The 21,157-nt window shown below is 26.8% G+C and overlaps 5 protein-coding genes and 1 non-coding gene across 7 annotated transcripts; 3 read left to right on the top strand and 3 right to left on the bottom strand.

Moving 5' to 3' along the window:
• Window positions 1–2,729: 2,729 nt before the first annotated feature.
• LOC128962481 (neuropilin and tolloid-like protein 1) lies at window positions 2,730–4,019 on the bottom strand. Its single transcript, XM_054308854.1, has 5 exons — window positions 4,004–4,019; window positions 3,493–3,897; window positions 3,320–3,403; window positions 3,198–3,248; window positions 2,730–3,130 (listed from the first exon to the last, which is right to left on the bottom strand). Exons 2-5 carry the CDS (start codon window positions 3,842–3,844, stop codon window positions 2,730–2,732), a joined length of 888 nt encoding a protein of 295 aa, XP_054164829.1. The 5' UTR covers window positions 3,845–3,897; window positions 4,004–4,019.
• Window positions 4,020–5,152: 1,133 nt separating this feature from the next.
• Window positions 5,153–10,572, bottom strand: LOC128962479 (eIF-2-alpha kinase GCN2-like). The gene is made up of 2 exons (XM_054308853.1): window positions 8,692–10,572; window positions 5,153–8,634 (listed from the first exon to the last, which is right to left on the bottom strand). Exons 1-2 carry the CDS (start codon window positions 10,445–10,447, stop codon window positions 5,252–5,254), a joined length of 5,139 nt encoding a protein of 1,712 aa, XP_054164828.1. The 5' UTR covers window positions 10,448–10,572; the 3' UTR covers window positions 5,153–5,251.
• A 206-nt stretch (window positions 10,573–10,778) lies between these two features.
• LOC128962478 (uncharacterized) lies at window positions 10,779–13,203 on the bottom strand. Its single transcript, XM_054308852.1, has 3 exons — window positions 13,049–13,203; window positions 11,481–12,985; window positions 10,779–10,822 (listed from the first exon to the last, which is right to left on the bottom strand). The coding sequence occupies exons 1-3, from the start codon at window positions 13,201–13,203 to the stop codon at window positions 10,779–10,781; spliced, it is 1,704 nt and encodes a 567-aa protein (XP_054164827.1).
• Window positions 13,204–15,336: 2,133 nt separating this feature from the next.
• On the top strand, window positions 15,337–16,806 carry LOC128962129 (BTB/POZ domain-containing protein 9-like). The gene has a single exon (XM_054308478.1). It carries the CDS (start codon window positions 15,411–15,413, stop codon window positions 16,785–16,787), a length of 1,377 nt encoding a protein of 458 aa, XP_054164453.1. The 5' UTR covers window positions 15,337–15,410; the 3' UTR covers window positions 16,788–16,806.
• A 708-nt stretch (window positions 16,807–17,514) lies between these two features.
• Window positions 17,515–20,683, top strand: LOC128962137 (FAD synthase-like). 2 transcript variants are annotated; one of them, XM_054308487.1, is made up of 10 exons: window positions 17,515–17,618; window positions 17,845–17,874; window positions 18,067–18,136; window positions 18,324–18,366; window positions 18,573–18,628; window positions 18,815–18,839; window positions 19,019–19,078; window positions 19,271–19,294; window positions 19,496–19,539; window positions 19,738–20,683. In XM_054308487.1, exon 10 carries the CDS (start codon window positions 19,739–19,741, stop codon window positions 20,654–20,656), a length of 918 nt encoding a protein of 305 aa, XP_054164462.1. In that variant the 5' UTR covers window positions 17,515–17,618; window positions 17,845–17,874; window positions 18,067–18,136; window positions 18,324–18,366; window positions 18,573–18,628; window positions 18,815–18,839; window positions 19,019–19,078; window positions 19,271–19,294; window positions 19,496–19,539; window position 19,738; the 3' UTR covers window positions 20,657–20,683. The 2 variants fall into 2 exon arrangements, with proteins under 2 accessions (XP_054164462.1, XP_054164463.1); XM_054308488.1 differs by lacking the exons at window positions 17,515–17,618; window positions 17,845–17,874 and having other exon boundaries at window positions 18,050–18,136.
• Window positions 17,913–18,001, top strand: LOC128963031 (small nucleolar RNA snR60/Z15/Z230/Z193/J17). Its single transcript, XR_008484653.1, has one exon. It is a non-coding gene; the product is annotated as a small nucleolar RNA snR60/Z15/Z230/Z193/J17 (small nucleolar RNA).
• Window positions 20,684–21,157: the final 474 nt, after the last annotated feature.

Below are 21,157 nucleotides of genomic sequence, written 5' to 3'. Positions count from 1 at the left end.
ATGATATCCTAATAAATATTGATATCACAAATGGTTTCTCTGCGACCAAACAATTCAATTACAACAAAGAGTCTCTTAATAATAATGTGAAGTACTTTCAGTAATAATCATTACTTGTCTGCTCTTATATAACAAGGTATAGGCAAAAGTCAAGTAATTGACTAACATTTGTGTGACTAATAATACTGTCATAAAGTTTAGTATAGAAATTGGACGACACATTAATTGATGGATTTAACCACAATTGGCATTATTGTGGGCGCAGTTGTTGCCGCTGTTATCGTCGGTATATGTTTAATATGCTGTTTAGCCCAATGGTTATGCGGAAAAATATTATGTGCCCCTTGTAATTGTATTAAATGTTTGTGTCCATGCTAAACTATTATCAAATTATAATTACACATATTGGACATCTATCACATTATTTTATTAATAATTCAAGTTACATCAAATTATTTTTGTTAAATTTTTCATAATTGTAATTTCTATATTTTTGATATAGTGTTAAACTAATATGTTGTAATTTAATTATATTATATTTAAAATTTTTAATTTATTGTTTATTATAAACGATTTACTTTAGATAAACGTTAAAAAATATTTATTATATAAATTAAAGTATATTAATATTAATTGTATATCATGTTTTAAAAAATAAAACCTTAATTTCATGTATTGGTAATCATATCTTAATTTTGATTTCTAATGTAATAACTTGTCTGATAACGTGTTATATTTGTATTTTTATAACAATAGTGTGTATTTTAATTAAAATATATTAAACATTTTTAGATCTATTTTGTAATATCATCGTAATTATAGTAATTTTTATTTCATAATTAATACAGTAAATATACAGTAAATATACAGTAAATGTAGGTTTAATGTCAATTAAATCATATTTTAATATTTCATTTGGTATTACTAATGCTGAACTGGTAAGACCTAGATAGAAATTTCTTTTAGAAACTTTCTAGAAATTTGTCTATTATTTTATAATTTTTTTTATTTCAACACTAATTACTGTGTATAAGTTATATATATATATATTATACAGTATAAAAATGCTATACTTATATCAAAACGAGTATATGAGTACAAAAATTCATTAGATTTATAATTTTTTAAATTTTTTATTGCATTTTTAAACGACAATTCTTGCCAAATTTGACTAAATTCCCAATAAATTCCCGAACTATACATATGTAATATTTATTTAATATAATATTTAGTATTTTAAAATATATTTTTCGTTTATTAGAAATAAAAAATGATTTTTTAAGTTTAATTATAAAAACTGTAAGTTTTTATTGTTTTGTTACATATATTACGATATTAATTAGTGTAAAAAATGTTAAATAGATGTAATTAAGTATTTTTATCTATTTATTTTGTATAATTGCTTTCGGCGCCGAAAATTGCTAGGGGGGCCATAAATTTTTGACTTTAGGACAGGGGAGGGTAAGATCCAAGATTTCTCCATCTCAGGGGGATGAGAGGTCTTACACCCTACCCCCCCTTTAGCAACCCTGATTTAAATATAAGTTAACTAAATGCTTGACAATCATCAACTATTATACTTAATCTCTATTTGTTATGTGTGTCTATATCTCTAAATGTGTTATTAAACTTTTAAATTGTGTAGAATAGCATATAATAGCAATGTTTTGTAACCAATAACTAATGTCAATGAATAAAATATATTAACTCAATATAGAATTTCTTTATATTTATGAATATATTTTATTTGGTTATAATATTTATATTAATAATTTATAATAATTATAATATTGTATTCCATATATTTACCTCTACTTATCTTTTTAAGCAATCTGACCCCCACACCCTCCAGGACTATTTGACCAAACTTGGACTTATTGGTGCTATAAATAAAAGCCAATTTGTTTGTAACATATAGCAATTATATATATAAAAAAAAATTTTAATTAAAAAATTTATTGCCTCAAAATTGGTTAGGCAATATTAGAATAAACATTGTTAATTATTTTAGATTATTCATTAAATAATTTTTAATTAATTTATAGCATATTTATGCTAACCTAACAACAGATATATTATCATATGATATAATGTGATTATTCTAAGTTATTAGTTATAAGTTATAACTTATAACTTATAGGCTATAATACAATAGAATGGGATAATGTTTTAATAATAATTTAATAAATTATACTCTATTATACTATTATCTTTTAATTAAAAATTTTTAATAAAAATAATCTCTTAAATTAACATTTTCAATCAATTATATAAAATATATAATAATTTATTAGAATTAATACAATTAACACAATACACGATAAACATATTCAGTTTAAAAATTGTTAACTTTAATGTGAATAATTATAGATTTACTATACTGTATAACTATCTTTTAATATATTGCCAGTAAATTTATTTACATATATATGATAAAACAATATAATATTATATCTTAGATACAATAAAATCAAATTCTTATTATGACAAATCTAATTATTAATTAAATCAATAATTTATGTCTACAATTATATATTGAAATTATTGTAAGCTTATTATACATAAATATATTGTATAATTAACAAAAGTTTTCATAATTTTTAGAGTAATATTTAATATATTTTATTAAAAATCATTATTTGATAAATTATAATTCAAGCAATTAATGAAATGTATTTTGAAAACAAAGTTAAATAAATGCAATTGTTATTAAAATTCGTTAACTATTACTAAATATTATTATAATATGTGGATCCATTGGATCCATTAGATTTATTAAGATTATCACTCGAGGAGTGCCTAATTTTGGTGACAAACTTAACGTTTTGCTGATTACTCTCTTTGTTTTGGTTGGATTCATAAACAATGGGAACACTTCTGTAGACATTACTTCCATCGTTAGAATCTAATCTATTGAGTGTCACTGAATTGGTTGTCGCGTGTCTTCTTTCATTCAAAAATATTGTCGATAGTCTTCTTCCACTATTAATACAGACCTTTGAGAATCTTCGGGCCATATCTTCGCGCTTTTGTTTATCAGTTTTGCATAAAAACACAATCACTAGTATAGCCATAATTAAAAGCGTTAGACTAAACACAATTAAACCTATCATTGATTCAGATGTAGCGCCTAATCATTAATGAAATTATAATTAATTAACAAAATATTATATTATTTGCAAATAAAAATAATTTACTGCAACTTTGCTCATCAAATGAGTTGATACAGTTGTTAATACCATCACATTCTGTATATATTGCATACAAATTAATTAAAAATTAATCCCAAAAAAGTCTAAAAACTAATTTTAAGTCTTACCTAACATATTATCAATGCATATCTTATTATTACAATTAAACCTAAGCGATGAATTGTGACCACAAATGCCATTAGAATTGACTACTAAATAAATGTAATGTTATTTTATAATTTTTATTAATTATTTATCAATAATATTATTAATATAATAATTGTCATATAATAAGCCATACGTGTAAATAAAGTCAAAATAATTTTGAATCCTTTGCTATACAAAGAAAGGGCAAAGTTTTCCGATCGGAATATCACATAAATCTCTCCTTTGGAAGCACTCGACACTACATTCACTTTTGGTAATAGCTCTTCATTTGTTCCCAACCATTGATAAGAAGTCATATTATAATCTGAGATCACTTCCAAAGAGTCTTCAAGTGAATACAGTTTTCTTAGTTTAACTCTCTTCACGTAAGCGATGACACCGTAATTTGGCGGCGCTTTTATAGTGACATTACAGTCCATATTAGGTTTATATGTTTCCCGTTTCAGTTTAAATAAAGCATAAGTTGTTTTCTCTGTGGAAGGCATACCCAAGTTAATGGTCGACCCCTTCAATATACCACAATAATTGCTTATGTAATCTAATATATCAGTAAAATTAAATAAATGATTTTATTATTTTCCGATCTATTGTTAAGTAAACTCACAATTTTTTAAAGTATTAATATATAGTTTGATGAGACATACATTTTGGATATGAACTTGAAATTAGTTGAACTTGAAATATGACATAAATTAACAAAATTAATTGAAACCTAAAACATAATTTAATAATGAAATGCATTTCGACAAACAGTTATAAGAAAAGTGTAAAAAACTATTTATGTGAATATTTTTAAGCGATTGTTCATCTGATGCCTACATTGTGTACAATTGTTTGAGATTAACGAAACTCAAGTGTTTCACTATCTAATCAAATCACAATTTATTAACAATTTTTTTTGTTATGTTTAGCTCAAAGTATTCAAATTGATATTTGATGTCAATATTAAATACTTAACACCAATTATATTGTGATTACAACAACACTTAGTATAAGATAATTGTTATTTCGGTATTACTTTCAAAACAAAGTTGTGAAAACTCAAGTCATCTCTTTGTTATCAAATTATATATAACTTATAGTTCAGAACAAAGAAAATCTTATTTGCGACCCAATTGAATAAATGATCCATTAATTTGCCATTTTATTAAATTATAAATAACAATCATTTTTTATTAATTAATTTTTAAAGTTAATAAAAATAAAATCTTATGCAAACTTATCTACCCTTTCGGTTAATTATTAAGCTTTTATGGAAAATATACAAAAACTATTGCTTTATAGACCAAAAGATTAATTGATTTTAATAAATAATAATATTTATAAAATAACATAAATTTATACTATAAGATGCTTATACTTTAGTAAATTTGAAAAATGTGTTTAGTATCATAATTTAACCTTGTTTATATATTTAATATTAATAATTAAAATGTGTATCAAATTCTTAATTCAAACACTGACTGGACTTATGATTTAAATCACTTATAGTTCAAATATCTATAACTTTAATCAGTTTTATATAACGCAAATATTATATACAATATACAGTTTTTCTAAAAATTATTTAATTTAAATTCTTAATTTATTTAAAATTTCAACAAACTTTTTACAAAAATATTTATTTAAATAACAAAATTAATTAATATGTAAATTAATTGGTGAGAAAATGTTTAACCATTAATATATATATATATATATAGATATGTAAATGAATAATAATATAAACAATTAAATATTAGTATAAATTGAATGATAAGACCCAGAAATAGGAAGACTTTGAATCTTAGCCCTGAAATGAAGTGCTTTGAAACTAATGAAGTAATCACGAGAATCACGTGCTGTTATAATCGCAGTTTTAATTGTCATAATATAAACCAAATTAATGATAATTAGCTCAATATTTTGTATTTCATGTTATCAATTGTGCTGATTATACATAAAAGTGGACATTTCTTTTCAATCTTGAGGTCAAATATTGTATCAATTATTTGTGTGATGTGTTTGCGATGACGCAAATGTTTTTCAATAATAGATAGTTTGCTTTTTTCAAATGTTGTTTTTGTATCTTTTACTTCATTTTCCTCATCCAACTCTATTTCGGCACAAATAGTCTTAATTACTTTGAATGGTAAGTCAACAGCAATTACTTCAATGATTATATTGTTCGTCACAAATGACAGAGCGCTCGACAAATGAGAGATAATAGTGTTTTCCTGTCGTTTCCTAATAATTGATTGAAGTTTTTCTCCAGTTATGAAACTAACCTTAATATTTGAACCAATAGATGATGACTGACTGTAATTAACTTCATTTGAATACATTAATTGACTATTAATTAATTTATTGCTATCACTCCTTGTGATTGGTGTCGACTCTAAACTAGTATTACTATAAACAGTGTTTAACTCAGTTTTGACTGACGCTATACTTCTGATAACATATTCAACGATATCGCAAACATTTCCCCCTTTCTTATCGATATACCTTTCCTTTTCATAAGCAAATAATTTAGCCATTATTTGATAAAAGTTTGATTGACTCGAATCGTAAGCTTCTTTGAGAGCCACAGCATATCTAACGCTATTATCTAAACAGAAAGCGTGCAAATCATCGATATTTTTCGGTAAATCTTCGGGAAAACAAAACACTTTGACTCCAGAGTTCCAAAACTCTTTGGTCACAAAACATAACTCTTTAAGTACTGAATCTGTGTTTTCATTAGTCAGTGAACAGACAACAACATCAATGAGTTGTCCGAAAATAGTTTTTTCTTTAGTTTCTTCTTCCAAAACACATTTCATAATTTTTTCCAATTCAATACTCAGTCCAACACATCCTTTCGGTTCATAAATTTTATCGTTATTTTTATTGATATTATCAAAAGTGGTGACCAAATCATCATAACGTCCTCCAACAGCTAAAACGCTGCGTTGTGTAGACTTTTTACGTTTGATCTCTCTTTCCAACTGAAAGATAATCCCCGAATATAAGACAGACGAGGAACCGGTCATAACAAAAGATGGCGATAATTTAATTGTCATTTTGCTTAAACTTCCTAATCTTTCGGCGCATTTAAGTATTAGATCTAACTCTTTAAGAGCACTTTTAGCCATTTGAAGAGCATTTTGTTGTTTTGAACTCTTTTTTCTCATTTGTGTCTTAATATTAGCCAATAATTTCTTAACTGAGTCCTGTTCTAAATTTATTAATTGTAAAAAATTATTTATTTTTGTTTCTTCAATACATTTCTCTAAAATACTTTTCTTTTGAATCAAAGGATCGTTAGACTCTTTGGCTAAGTTTTGATTCAATTTTGAGTTGCATTCACCCATAAGTCCTATAATTTTTTTATGCATTTCCTCTTCGATATCGCAATACTCAAGAATGGCTTTAATAAGTTTTATGTGATTTACTCTAAGAGTTAGTTTAGTTGTACTTAACATTGGAAACTGATTTATCACATGATTTAAAACACTTAACACTTCAGAGTCGGGCATAATATGACTGTTATGAATATCTGTGGGCTTAGGGGTGACGATATCAAAAACACATTCCCATAACTCTTTCGGATGATATCCTTTAGGACGTCTCTGTCGATAAACTTTTTCAATTGAATATCGTCTTAAATGAGATATTTTATTACGAGCTATATATCTAGCAAATGGTACTCTTAAGTTATGTAGTAATGAGATAACTGATCCATTGTTGTCAATAGCATAGAACACATCGGTAAGTGTATCGTTGGTCTGATATATTTGTGTCGAATATTTTGGTAAAAGTGTTGGCAGTGAGACATAAACTCCACAATGGCTTTGCATTATATACTCTAACTGTGAATAAACATATTGAAAGACTCGTTGTTTTGTACAAAATGAATACAAATCACTTTTGAAACTAAATATTGTACCGAATTGTTGATCATTGATATCAAAGACATAATCTTCAATTTCTGACATATCTTTTTGAAACAACATATTTAACATATATTTATTAATTTTTGTTCGCGTGTTTTGAACGGCACGTCTAATGACATTCTGTTCCTCCTTTTCCTCCATTTCAGGCGCCGGTAAGTAATCTAAAGCTAATAATTCAGCAGAAGATGGTCTTATGGTATAATCGTGTTGTAATAAATTCTTTAAAATTTCAATTTCATTGCCAGTGAAGTGTTCGTTGACATCGAGGGGTAAAATAATGTTTTTATTTCTTAAATTAATCACAACTTTTGTTCTCTCCATTAATGTTTGAAATGGATAAGACATTTCAAAGAATATAACTCCTAAGGAATAAATGTCTACTTTTTGTGTGTAATATATTTTGTTTGAATTAATATTTAAATTATCAGTTAGTTCAGGCGCTACATAAAATGGAGTTCCTATTTTACCGGTCAATTTAAATTGATCCGCTTCTGGCAATGGATTCATTTGTGATCCAGTGTTAGTATTTGTAGATTTCTCATCCTTACCGGTGATAAAATAAATTTCTTTGGCTAAACCAAAGTCTCCAATCTTCACGTGATCGTTGACGTCGAGGAATATATTTCCTGGTTTAAGGTCTCTGTGAATCACTCCCTGTTCGTGGATATGTACTAAACCTTCAATTATTTCTCTAAAAAGTCGCCTTTTTCTGTGTCCTTCATTATAAAGTCCACCATCGATGGCATCTCTCAAAGTACTTTTCTCACACAATTCCATTTGAATATACATATACTGTCGGCAAATAGGCTTTCGTAATACGAGATCTTCAGTCGATTGTTTATTATCTGCTTCTGTCACTTCTTCTTCGGATGTTTGTTGAGAATTACTTCTTTCAAAGACAACATATTGTGAATCAGATGAATTAGTGTTCATTTTTTGCGGTATTTCAATAAAAAAAGAAGTGCCAAATATATCTTCTTCAGCTTCAAAATCTACTTCTTCTGTCGAAGTGTCCGATGAATCATTAGAAGTGTCGTTAGAATCTGCTTTATCTTTACTTTCAGTAGATTTTGATTTTTTATCAATTTTCGAGTTATTTTTAGTACTAATTTGATTCAAATCACTGGTTTTAGTAGTGGAACTAATTTCACTGTCATCAGTGTCTAAATGATCTTCAGTTTCAATCCAAGATGTAAAATATCGGACAACATTTTCGTGGTTAAGTCGAGAAAGTAAATTCACTTCTCTCTTAATTTTCTCGTAAAGAGAATTATTTGATGAGTTTATGTGTATCTTCTTGAGTGCATAACACCTACCGTCCAGAATATTCTTCACTTTAAATACCTGTCCGAATCCACCTAATGTGTAAAAAGCAAATGTTTGAAATTGTTTTTATAAATAATAATAATAATAACCTTTTCCGAGTTCATCCAATACTTCAAACTCGTTAAGTCTAGAAAAGACTGACGACGAGACAATTGAATTAAATAAAATGTTTGACTCAATATTTCTATCATTTTTAATATCATCTGATTGTTCCGGTTTGTCATTAATTGAAACAATTTGTTGTACAACAATATCATTCCTATTGTCTATAGTTGCCATCAGAGGCTTTTTGTATGAAATAAATGAATGATTAAGTAATTTCTCGGGAGGCCAACGAGCGGGCTCTTCAATATCAAGACATTTATCTAAAAAATTTCTTAAATTATCGTTTGATTTCATTTGCTTTAATCTTTGCATCAATTCTTGACCATTAATATCATTAACGAAATTCCAGTCATTACTTATGGCAAAAACAATGAGTCCAAAGTCATAAATGTCTTTCATTTTTAATCGATTAATATTTGTTGAAATACTATTTGAATTACCGGTGCGGACATCAATAGAGTTTAAATCACAGAATATATCGTAAAATTGTTTCTCTAAATAATAGCCACTAATTTTAATCTCACCGGTAATGCTATCTATAAAAATATTTGTTGGTTTGAGATCTCCGTGCGGACAGTTGTGCTTAGAAAGGAAGTCTAGAATTTCTAGAATTTCTTTTGAATAATAATTAATTAGAGATAAATTAAATGGATGTCCTTTCATAACATTTGCTAAACTATGTAATGAATTGGCGTTAATGTGCTCTTGAAGTAAATCAATGACAACAGATCCATCTCTCACAGTATAAGTCATCCCAAGATAACGGATTAAATTCTTATGATTCAGACTTTTAAGTTTTGTGTTGAAAAATGTCTCCACTTTTGTTATCCGATCAACGATATCATCAATAGTTGTGCTATCATTTGGTTGATATTCATCAAAACTATTATTACGATAACTATCAACGTTAAGAACCCATTCGCTGATGACAAATGTTTGACCATTTTTCATATCAATTGCTAAATATTCAACGCTATGCTTAAAATTGTTGTGAAAAAGACATTTTCCTCTTTGTATTTGTCTTTCAAATCCGTTGACATCAAATGTCAAACAAACAAATTCATGATTTATATCACATCTTATGTCACAAGAAGTAACACAATTAAACAAAGTTTGTCCAATATCTTCGCGCGACTCTCTCCTGAGCCGTGATTCCTGAAGAAAAGCCAAATGTCTTCTTTTCATTTCTTCCTCTAATTGTTTTCTTTTCATTTCATCCTTACGTCTATTGGTCTCCAATTGTTTCTCAACTTCAAGATTTTTTTCGTATTCAAGTTTGGTTTTGTGTGAAATCATTTGGTCATAAAACGACTGAATCGGTGGCTTATTGTGAGTGTGTAGTGATTGTCGCACGTGATCTGTAAACGCAAATATCATGACTTCTCCCTTAAGACTTTTGGCCAATACGTATAACTCGTCTTTGATTTGTTGACAAACACTTAAAGGCAATCGTTTGACATTTTTGAGACAAATATCTTCGGGAATCACATTGGGATACCTTTTGCCACATTTGACATATAGGTCTGTTTGGACATATGGTTCGTGATTCAGTTCAGACATCGATACCATTGGCTTTAATGTAATCATCACTTCAATCGGTGACCACTTGTCATCACCGATGTCGCCGCCATTCATATGTTTGACCGATTGTCGCAAATCCTTAAGATCTGAACCAAATATAGCCTTTAAAGCACTCAATTCATCCTTTTGTCGTTCAATTGTCTCATAATTTGTTGCCATCGGTGGTCACCATATGAATCAATTCATTGAATAATTCACTAAATATTTTGATTTTGTTTTTACATCAAAACATTAACCAAATGTATCGCATATGACATGCATTACAATAACAACAAACACTTGAATCGTGTATTTAAAGTAAATGTAGTTTTTATTGCAGTCAACACACAATCACTCAACTTATAAAAACTATTTATTTTTTATTAATAGAGTAACACATCCTATGATTTCCTATTAATATTTTGTATCATTAGATTTAATCTACTGTACTGTAATATACTGTATATTTGACTTATTATTTTAATTTTATTAGTAAATTGAAAAAACAACTTTAAGCCCAGTTAGCTCGGAAGTAGGTGCTATGCATAGACACTCCTTGCAATTACATTAACAATAATTAATATCAACTATTGATACATTAATCTTAAATATATTATATAACAGTTAATTAGCTATTGATATAACTTAAATTTACAGATAATACGAGTAATATTTTAAATATTATTAATTATTAGTTGTTTGCCTCTATTTAAGTTTCAAAATTTATGTTAAAATTAATGTATACAGTAAACTATTTTAAGATTTTTTAAATGATAAATTTATTTTTAATTAAAAATTATATATACAGTATATTTGCATATTTTATGGACATATCCAACACTAGTTAACCGGTTAATCTTTGAAACAGTTATTATCAAAGAATTGTATTGCTATACAATTTATACGCTAGTGTTCATTATAGGTGTATATTTATTTCATACTTAAAATTTTTATATAATAAGATAATATAACTAATTATACAATTGACAAATTTTTTAAATACGTGAATGTAAATTATTTTATATATTATATACTAATTATTAATATTTATAAATTTATTTGTATAAACGAGAAGACTTATAAGATATATGTTTAAAATTAGAAAATTTAAAACATAAAACACATGATATGATAGACATTGTAATTAAGGCAATGAATACTATGAATAAACTTAATGTAAAACTACTGATTGAGAGACAAAAGTTGTCATTACTTTGCAATAGATATTCATTTTTAGAAACAGCGCTCAGATTTTGTGGATCAATATAGTCGACATCGTTGGGAACGACTACACGAATTCCACGAAGAAGTCGAATCGGTTCCACTTGAGTCTCATTCTTATGTTTTCCGTTAATAGATCTCTTGGCCCGAGATTTAACTGATTCATCAATTTGTTGACTTTGGCTTCTAATGAGGACATCACCCAATTCAGGACATGAGTTTTGACACTCATATTTACAAATTTCAATATTGCATTCAAAGTACACTTCAGTCTTTTCTGGAAACCTGAAGGCCTGCATATAAGAGAATGCAGTGACAGTTGATTCATCAGCATTCCTCTCCTTCTGGAAATTACCCAATAATTTCTTTTTAACAACACATCCATTTTCATCTGTTAATTGAACTGAATTTTTGACGTCTCCGTTGTGTGCAATACAATCTTTGACACGAATGTCAAAATTGTTGGCATCAGATCCGATCAATGAGACTAAAAGTGTTAAATCATCACCAATTCTGACAAACCCTTGAACTGGTTCTGCATGAAGTCCGTGACCATATTGGACATCCATAACACTTTCAACTGAATCGCCTCTATATGTAATAGTTTGCATGTCATGAACTTCGACATTGATTGATGTCTGAACCGTTTTGTCGAAGACACCACTCCAGGCACATCTCAAATGTCTGACCGAATCCCATATTTCTTGAAAGACGGGCTCGTTTTGAAAGATTATTGTATTTTCTAAAATTGTTTCTCCTTTTGGTGAATCTTGAAGTGTTGTTCCGCAATGGTTGAGCTCTAATGCAAATTCAAACTTCATTTGTCCCGATCGTGGTTTAACAAAATGACACATCTTATCATTGTAATGGTCTTTAGTATAAATTAAACCATCAAATGGTCGGTCATATGTTATTCTGACGTGAATTGTATCCTTTGAACATTTGGCTTCAATGGTCTGTATTTTAGGTTTGGCTAAAACCGGTGACTGCGGATATATACGACTTTTTTGATAATCTTTATTCAACTCTTGTCTACTTTTATTATCAATTTCTGCATATTGTTGTTGGCTTTGTTGGTGATGTTGTTCTTGTTTATGATTATTAATGTTCCAAACATTATCTTTATTATCATAATTTGGTGCATTGATAACAAAAAGAGCTGTCGGAGTGGTTACAACAGGTATTTCAATTGGATTGGTCTTAATTTGCTCTTCATTTTGAACAATATGTTGTCCAGAGTTTTGTTGAATATTTTCATTATTTTTATCAAACAGTTTTGATTGTAAATCCGATTGTAATTGAATTTTCTGTTGTCGTTGAATGTCATGCTTTTTAAACATTTCACTCCAAAACTGTTGCCTAAATCTGTCGGAATCATTGCCTTCTTGTACTTGTATTACACGTCTTTGATTGTCTTCTACATTAAAGTTGCTGTCAGTCTGCGCTTCATATTCTTTGCCATCGATCGATGGTTCAGATTTGGGATATATCTGATCTCTATATATAAATATATTGTAGAAATTAATAATAGCTATACCAATAAAAAGATAATTAGATTACTTGATGTCTAACTCTTTGGATCCCTGATTGCTGAGCGAACTTCCGATGCTTTCAAAAGCGCGTTGAAATTTGTTTGAATAGTAAGAGTTGTGACCATTGCTCAGGTATGGTATACCACCACCTATAGTACTCTCCAATGCACTCACATTTAGCATCTTTTATATATTTATCAAAATATAATTAAAATAAAAAACTTAATTAATTAAAATTAATAGTTATTAAATTTACTTACATAACAAATTAAAATAATCAATAATTTTAACATTATTTCTAATGTTTTTTTATCTAAAAAAAATAAGTTATTTGTACGATGTGTTTGTATGAAATGATTAGTTAGAAATAAATATAATATACTATTTGACATCTCTTTTTAAGATATTAAACAATCAGTGAATTAAAACGAGAGTGACATTAATTTTTTTGAATCATTAAAAATTGCTGAAAGTGTATTGATCTCTCATCATATATCCAGTACATCATTTGATATATTATTAATAATGTTTTTTAAAAGATAAGTATTGATAAAATTTCTAATAAAAGATAAGTTCATCAAATGACCCAAATATTATAATTAATAATAATAAAAAATATTTAATAATTATGCAAAAGTAAACTTCAAGTTGTTTTACAAACTATTATTAATTTATTATTATAAATATTCAATTATTAATTGTTTGATAAAAAATAAGGTTTTAAAATAGTGTTTCTATTTAATGGACTATAAATACAATAAACACATTTATAAAACAACTTTTTTATATAAAGCGTAAACTTATTGATGACATGTGGGTGTCATTCATGTCATTTAACAAAAATAGTATAATAATAATAATAGTTTTTAAATAATAAATAAACACTTTATCTGATTAAATTGCAATGTATTTTAAATTGAGAATTTAGGATTTTGATATTTATAAATTAAAAATACACAATTTTTTTTTAAATGAAAATATAAAACTAACAAATTTATTACTGATATGAATTTACTGTACTGTATAACATACTAGATATTGAAATTTAGTCCAAATTCAAAAATATATTTATTTTATACTGAGATTGATTTTTAAAATGTTAGTTTTTTAATAATATAAAATTATGATAAATAAAAATTTATAATTTTTTAAGAGTATATTATTGATTATAGATAATTGACCATTATACTTTAACATTATACATAAATGTTGCATAAAACTAAAACAGTATACTGGTATGTTACAGGTATCTATAGTATAGTTCTATACTATATTACTACAGTATATAATAATTAATTATTTAGAAATGTTTGTTTATATGTTGATCACGCAAACAATATACACGTGTAAAGCTAACTATTGATTTACATTTTATTACACATCGAGATCTATCTATTAGTAACAACATATATAAGTTAGTATAACAGTATACAGTATAACTAATATCACTGAAAATAATAGAAACTTAAAATTAATTATTGAAAGTAAAGCAAATACAATATGAATATAATAATTGCTTTAATGTTATAAATTGTTATTGTAATCATAAACTGAAAAGTCATAATCTTCACAATGATTTGGACGCGGCATTTGTCGATGAAAATGGTTAATACAAAAAGATAAAAACATCTGATATCAATTCGTGGCAAAAGTTTGTCGCCGACATCAAAGTCTATTATAAGTCAGATATTATTGAACATCCCTTTCAATTAAGTCAATCACTCGACAACCCTAAAGAAGAAGATGAGAACGAGAATCCAGATAATGATATCACAACTCAATCAACAAATAATATCACAAAAGCTAACGTTTCTTCTAAAGACACAAAAATTGTTGTCATTTTATCTATAAATATATTAATTTTAAATATGTTTTGTTTTGTTTTTAATTCAATTAAATAAATACGTAATTTTATATCTTTAAACACTTTCATCAGTGGTCTGTTTGCTATTATTTTATTGTTTATCTCAAAATGTCGGTTCACTGAAGACAGAAAAACGATAAAAACGAGTTATAAAACACCAAAAAATAAAACAAAACTAGAAGAGTGGTAAACATAAATAATCTTATATTTAAAAATAATTACCGGTACATAAAATCATTTTTATTATATTTATAAATATTTTATGCTTTTATAAAAGTTTACAATTTTATACTTTAAATTCATAAAATACATGTAAAAACTGTATATAATATTTACGAATTTAGTTAACTAAAGTATATTAAAATTGCTATTTATTGATACACGAGATTGTTATACGAGATATTGAATATAAAAACAAAATTTTAATTTATATATTCAACCATATTTTTAGACAGTTAATGGGTTCATAAAATTAGTAGTTATTAATATTAAATCATTTTTATATAATATCATAAGTAATATTAAAATGAAAGAAATAAATCATAGCACAGATGTCTTAGAGGACTTGAGCCGACTGTTCCTAAATGAGAAGTTAAGTGATGTGGTGTTCATAGTCGACAACAAACATATTGCGGGCCATAAGGCAGTGTTGTCAGCAAGAAGTCCCATATTTAAGGATATGTTTTTCAATCAAACTGTTCTCACAAACTGTAAGCGAGAGATACACATCAAAGACTGTTCGGCCCTGTCTTTCAAAAGTTTCATCAAATATATCTATACGGGAAAGTTGTCGCTTATCGGTGTCGATGATAAAGACATTGAAGAGTTATTGTCATTGGCTCTCAAATATGAAATCAAACGATTGACTGAAGCACTTCTTGAACCTAACGCTAAAACTTCTACAATAATTGAAAAACAATTACAGAAACTAGATTTGGATGAACTTCAGAACATTAAAAAGCAAAACAATACTCAAAAGAGTGTCCAAACTAAAGATCTGAGCTCTCATTCAGGGTTTGAAAACATTGGTTTGGGAACGGCTGTTGCTATTGAAGGCATAAATCCAGAAAAATTGTTTGTCGACAAAAACAATTGCGACGAAAAGTCATTAACAAAACACAAAATTGAAGTCAATTCAAAGGGAATTATCATAAGATTTCATATCCCTGTCCTCATCAATATTATTCGGTTTCGTCTTTTGGATACCGATCCTAAACGACATTATAGTTACTTCGTTCAGTTGTCGGCCACTAGCAATCAATGGGATATTGTTGCCGACTATCGCCAATACTCTTGTAGGTCGTGGCAAACCATTTGTTTTGATCAACGATTAGTAAAATTTGTGCGAATAATGGGAACCAAATCGAGTGAAAAACTATTTTTCTCAAATACTCTTTACTTTACAATTGTCTCATTCATGTGTGGTCTCATACAAACACCTATTAAATTGATGAACGGCTTATGGGAACCACAAGAGAATATGGCGTCCAAGAGAAAGGGAGCCGTCGTTATCATTAATGGCAATTTTTGTAAAGACGCCAAAATGATCAACGATTACGAGTTTGAGTTCAAAAAGTATAACAATATTTGCAGTGAATTTCATTTCAACACTGAATCTCAACTAATCATTCATTTGGCACAACCTATCATCACCTCATCTATCAGTTTCTATATACATAGCAATCAAAAATTTAAATACACGGTTCGGGTCACTGCCAGCTCTATTGACAAAGAGTTTAAAGTGTGGACAGTTGTGGCCAACAAACTCACACAATTCAATGCCCCGAAGTGGCAGATCATCACATTTGCCAAAACAAGAGTACTTCTCATTAGTATTTCAAGTATCAGATGTCTCGATGAAAATGTTAACATTTTGCCAATCCTTGCCTTTTCATGTCCTTAACAATCGCAACACTATTATCCCAATTCTTGTTGATTCAGTCAAATGATCGACATTAAGACAACTTTTATGAAATTATCTTCATTTAAATATCCATTTCATTCAAAATATTGTTTTAAGTAAATCATTTTTTTTAATATCTCTAAATTATATTCAAATAAAAGTTTAGTATATTTTAGTTTAATTTAATAAAAGTTTTATAAAGTTATCATCGATATAGCCATTAGTGTCAATAGTGGTGATAATACTTAATAACCATATAATTACAGTAAATGATTAACGCTTTAAACCTGTGTTGACCTGTTCTTTGTCCAAACGGATCAAATGTCAACTAATGTTAAGACAAGTGGTTTAGGGATTAATTTAATTCTAAATATTCTGTGGAGAAGTACAGTACAGTTGACTTATTATTATTAATAACTAAAGCAAATACCGGTATATTTAGTATTTAGTATTGAGTGCTGATATCAGTCATAGACTCATAGCATATACTGAGCGCATGTCTTAATACAGACTATGGCTATAAAAGCAATGATTTTTAGTCAACGGAAGTCTCTATCAATTCAATCACTAAATGAAAGCATGTCTTCAAATAAATGATTATAACTTAACTATATTTAATATGTTTTACATTAATTAGTTTAAAATTATTTATTAATTTATTATCTATTTATCATTATTTGTTATAAATTGTATTTATTAGTAGATTATTATAGTTTTAATTAATAATTACTTCAAATTAAAACTGATTGTTATAATTGTGTTAAGAAAAGTATCATTTGATATGAAAGGACACGTTTTGATGAACTCGTATGACGTGTTGACCACTTAATTGTAAGTAATGGTAATTAAAGATATTATCTGAAGTAAATTGAATGATATCTGTAATGACTATAATGTCTGTAATGATGACTACTATTTGCTACTCTTGAGTTTCTCTTTGACGACAACTAACACCACGTGTTCACTGATATTACAGACATTAATGTTAATTAATTTTCATATAAACGTTAAACAATTGATTAATTAACTAATATTTATTTTTTCTGCAATTTTTCAGATTTCATATTATATATCCTATTAATTATTGGTATGTATTACATAATAACATTTATATAATTTGTAACTTAAGATCTAATGATGATTTTATAGTTCAACTGATAAATACAATGATAATAACTAAAACCATTGTCTTTCACCCCTATCTGATGATGATTATCATTAGCACATGTTTTCAATAATTGGTGACCAAATTTAATTGATTATATTATTACAAATATAGGATAAGTCATATGATATTGGTGTGGATGATCCACATGGAACAAATGGACTTGATCAATTTTGTAATTTAGGTAATTATTTATGAAAATTATATATAAATTACTAAATATATGATGAAAACGATATAGACTTCCCAAATATTATAACCTATTGATTGTGAAGGAAATATATCAGCCTTACTGATGACTAATTTAATGAATAGTTGTCATTATATATGTTTGAAATTGAATATTAATTTTTTGTTTTAATAATTTACAGACAATGTGATCATTAATTGATGTATTTTTCTAAATATTTTAAGGTATTTATTTGATTTGATAATACAATTTGTTTTATTATATATTGATATATTTAATGATGACATATATATTTCTTGTTTACCACCAAGATCTCTGAGCAATACAATGATTATCTATTTAGCTCTATCTGACTATTAATTGAAATTTACTTATATATATATATATTGTTATAAATTTTGTAGTAATTTATTTAATTATCATAATATAGTTAAATACCGTTTTCCTTTTGTATCAATGTCTGGATGGGTGTGTACTACCAAAAAGGTGTGTAGTTTTTAAAATTTATTTTTTAATTTAATAAAATGATGAATTGTTTGCTCAGTGGGAATCTCATTGATTTGTATAATGATAATAAAAGCAATTAAATTAACTGATGTTATTATATTAAGTATTTTTTAAGTTTTATAATTTAATTTATCTAAAGTATTGTATTTTTTATTTTAAAAATAGATAACGATTGAATGCAACCATAATTGTAAGTTTTTAACATTATTTTATGATATGGTATTTATTAAATGATGATTTATTTTGCCAATTGATGAAACCAATGAAAATTAACAACCGTTCCATTAATTAACTGAAATAAATTTATTATTTAATTAGTTTAATGCAATAAATTAATAAACTTATAATTACTTTTTTATTGTTTTTCAGTTATTTTAATACTTATGTGGACAGCAATTGTGGTTTAGTTGGCATTTAGTGACACTAAGAGTAAGTATTGTTTGATTTTATAAACTATTAAGAAAAGTGATGAGACTATAGATAGGGACAAATGAGTGATATATAGATATCCCGCCGAAATATATGATTATTTTTCTTCATCTGATTTATTATATTTGATTGTTTAGTTAAATTATATTTGTTGTCTTTGTTTGTAATTATATTTTTTTTGTTTAATTTCAGGTTATACTCACAATTTTATCAAAGGTGTGTATGAATTGTTTGTAATATTTGATTAAATTTGTTTAAAGGATGACAAACAAAGATAGGGACAAATGATATAAAGATATTACTAATATCCCGCCATTTTGTGATTATTTTTCTTCACCTGATATTTATTTTTAAAATAATTATTAACTAAATGTGATTGATTTGATTAACTATTGTTTGATTTCATATATTTTGCAGAAATTTGTTGCAATTACCTGAATCTTGTGATCATAGATTAAATAGTAAGTTATGATCTAATTATGATTTTGTTTACTTAGAAATGATGACATTTATGACAATTCAATGATCTGTTAGATATTTTGTAAATATCCCGCCGATTAATGATTAGTTTATTTCTTCACCTGATTTCACTTTTTGATTATTTTCTTAATTTAATTTTATTTGATTGTTACTAATGAAGTAATTTATTTATTTGACAGAATGGCTTCATTTAGAGTTAGTTTAGACGTAAACTGTGATAAATTGGATTTAAATACAATTATTGAGAAGACATGCGAAGAATGTCCCTCAATATCAGTTAAAATGACACCAATTGATGGATCCGTCAATATGTTTGAAGTGACATTGTCTTCAAGTAGTGAGTCTGTAACGTCAAAATCTGATGCCATCTTTCGTAACTTATTACCTGCCAATGTATTGACCTCAAGATATTCACCGAATTCAAGGCAAAGTGTTGATACTCTTATGAAGTATTGTTCAGATAATGATTATGTTAGACATAGTTTCGATTTGATTAACAAATCTTTAGACGATTACAAACCTGAAGAGATTTGCGTTGCCTTTAATGGTGGTAAAGATTGTACGGCTTTATTACATTTGGTTTACACTATTTTCATAACAAAATATCCGAACAATTTATTGAATGTCTTTTTTATATCAATTCCCGATATATTTCCTCTGTTGGATAACTTTGTACAACAATCGGTTGAAAGATATAATTTGAATTTAATATCTTATAGCGAATCTAACTTTAAACTTGCTTTAAAAAAGTTAAATACGGAAACTAAGATAAGGTCTATATTTATGGGAACTCGTATTAGTGATGTGCCTAAGCATGTGATGATTAAGGAGTGCCAAATGACTGATCCGGATTGGCCTCAATTTCTTAGAATATGTCCACTACTTGACTGGTCTTACGGCCAAATTTGGTGTTTCCTTCGCGACAATCGCGTGCCTTACTGTTCGTTATATGATTGCGGTTATACATCGATCGGTTCGACTAACAATACGACTCCAAATCCATTACTGAAATTTATTTCCCATTCCGGCTGTACTTACTATTGGCCGGCATTTATGTTAACCAATGAAGATCAAGAACGCAATGGACGCACTCATTAATAGTTATTTATATTAATGTATAAATTTGTTAAATTTAATATATTTTATTTTTTATTGATAATAAATTATTTTAATATAAAAAGATGTAATTATTTAGATATTATTTTAATGTTAAAGTTATCGCATTATAAGTCATGAGAGTAACATTGAATAAACAGTTTTATTGATCTAATTTAAGTTATAGTTGTATTTAATGATATAATACATATGATGACTATATAATATGATAATTACCATTAATATAAATGCAGTTAATGCTATGTTATATTTTAAATATTTACAAATTAAATTTAATAAGATAGTTTAAATGCAAAAGTTTCAACTGTATAATTGTACTTAATTTTATTTGATAGGTTACTATTATAAGTTATTTATTTATTTATAACAAATCAACAACAAATCTAATCAACAATTAAAGACAAATAATATATAAAATTTAATTTATAGTATAAGTCTCAGTGAAAGAAAAAATTAATATTTAATTTGATAAATTACTGTATA

Source organism: Oppia nitens, unplaced genomic scaffold (genome assembly GCF_028296485.1).
Source record: "Oppia nitens isolate AA-2021 unplaced genomic scaffold, nextdenovo-longstitch-racon4-pilon3 scaffold6_pilon_pilon_pilon, whole genome shotgun sequence".
In the NCBI taxonomy this organism is placed as follows: domain Eukaryota; kingdom Metazoa; phylum Arthropoda; class Arachnida; order Sarcoptiformes; family Oppiidae; genus Oppia; species Oppia nitens.
This window is presented reverse-complemented; position numbering and strand designations above follow the sequence as displayed.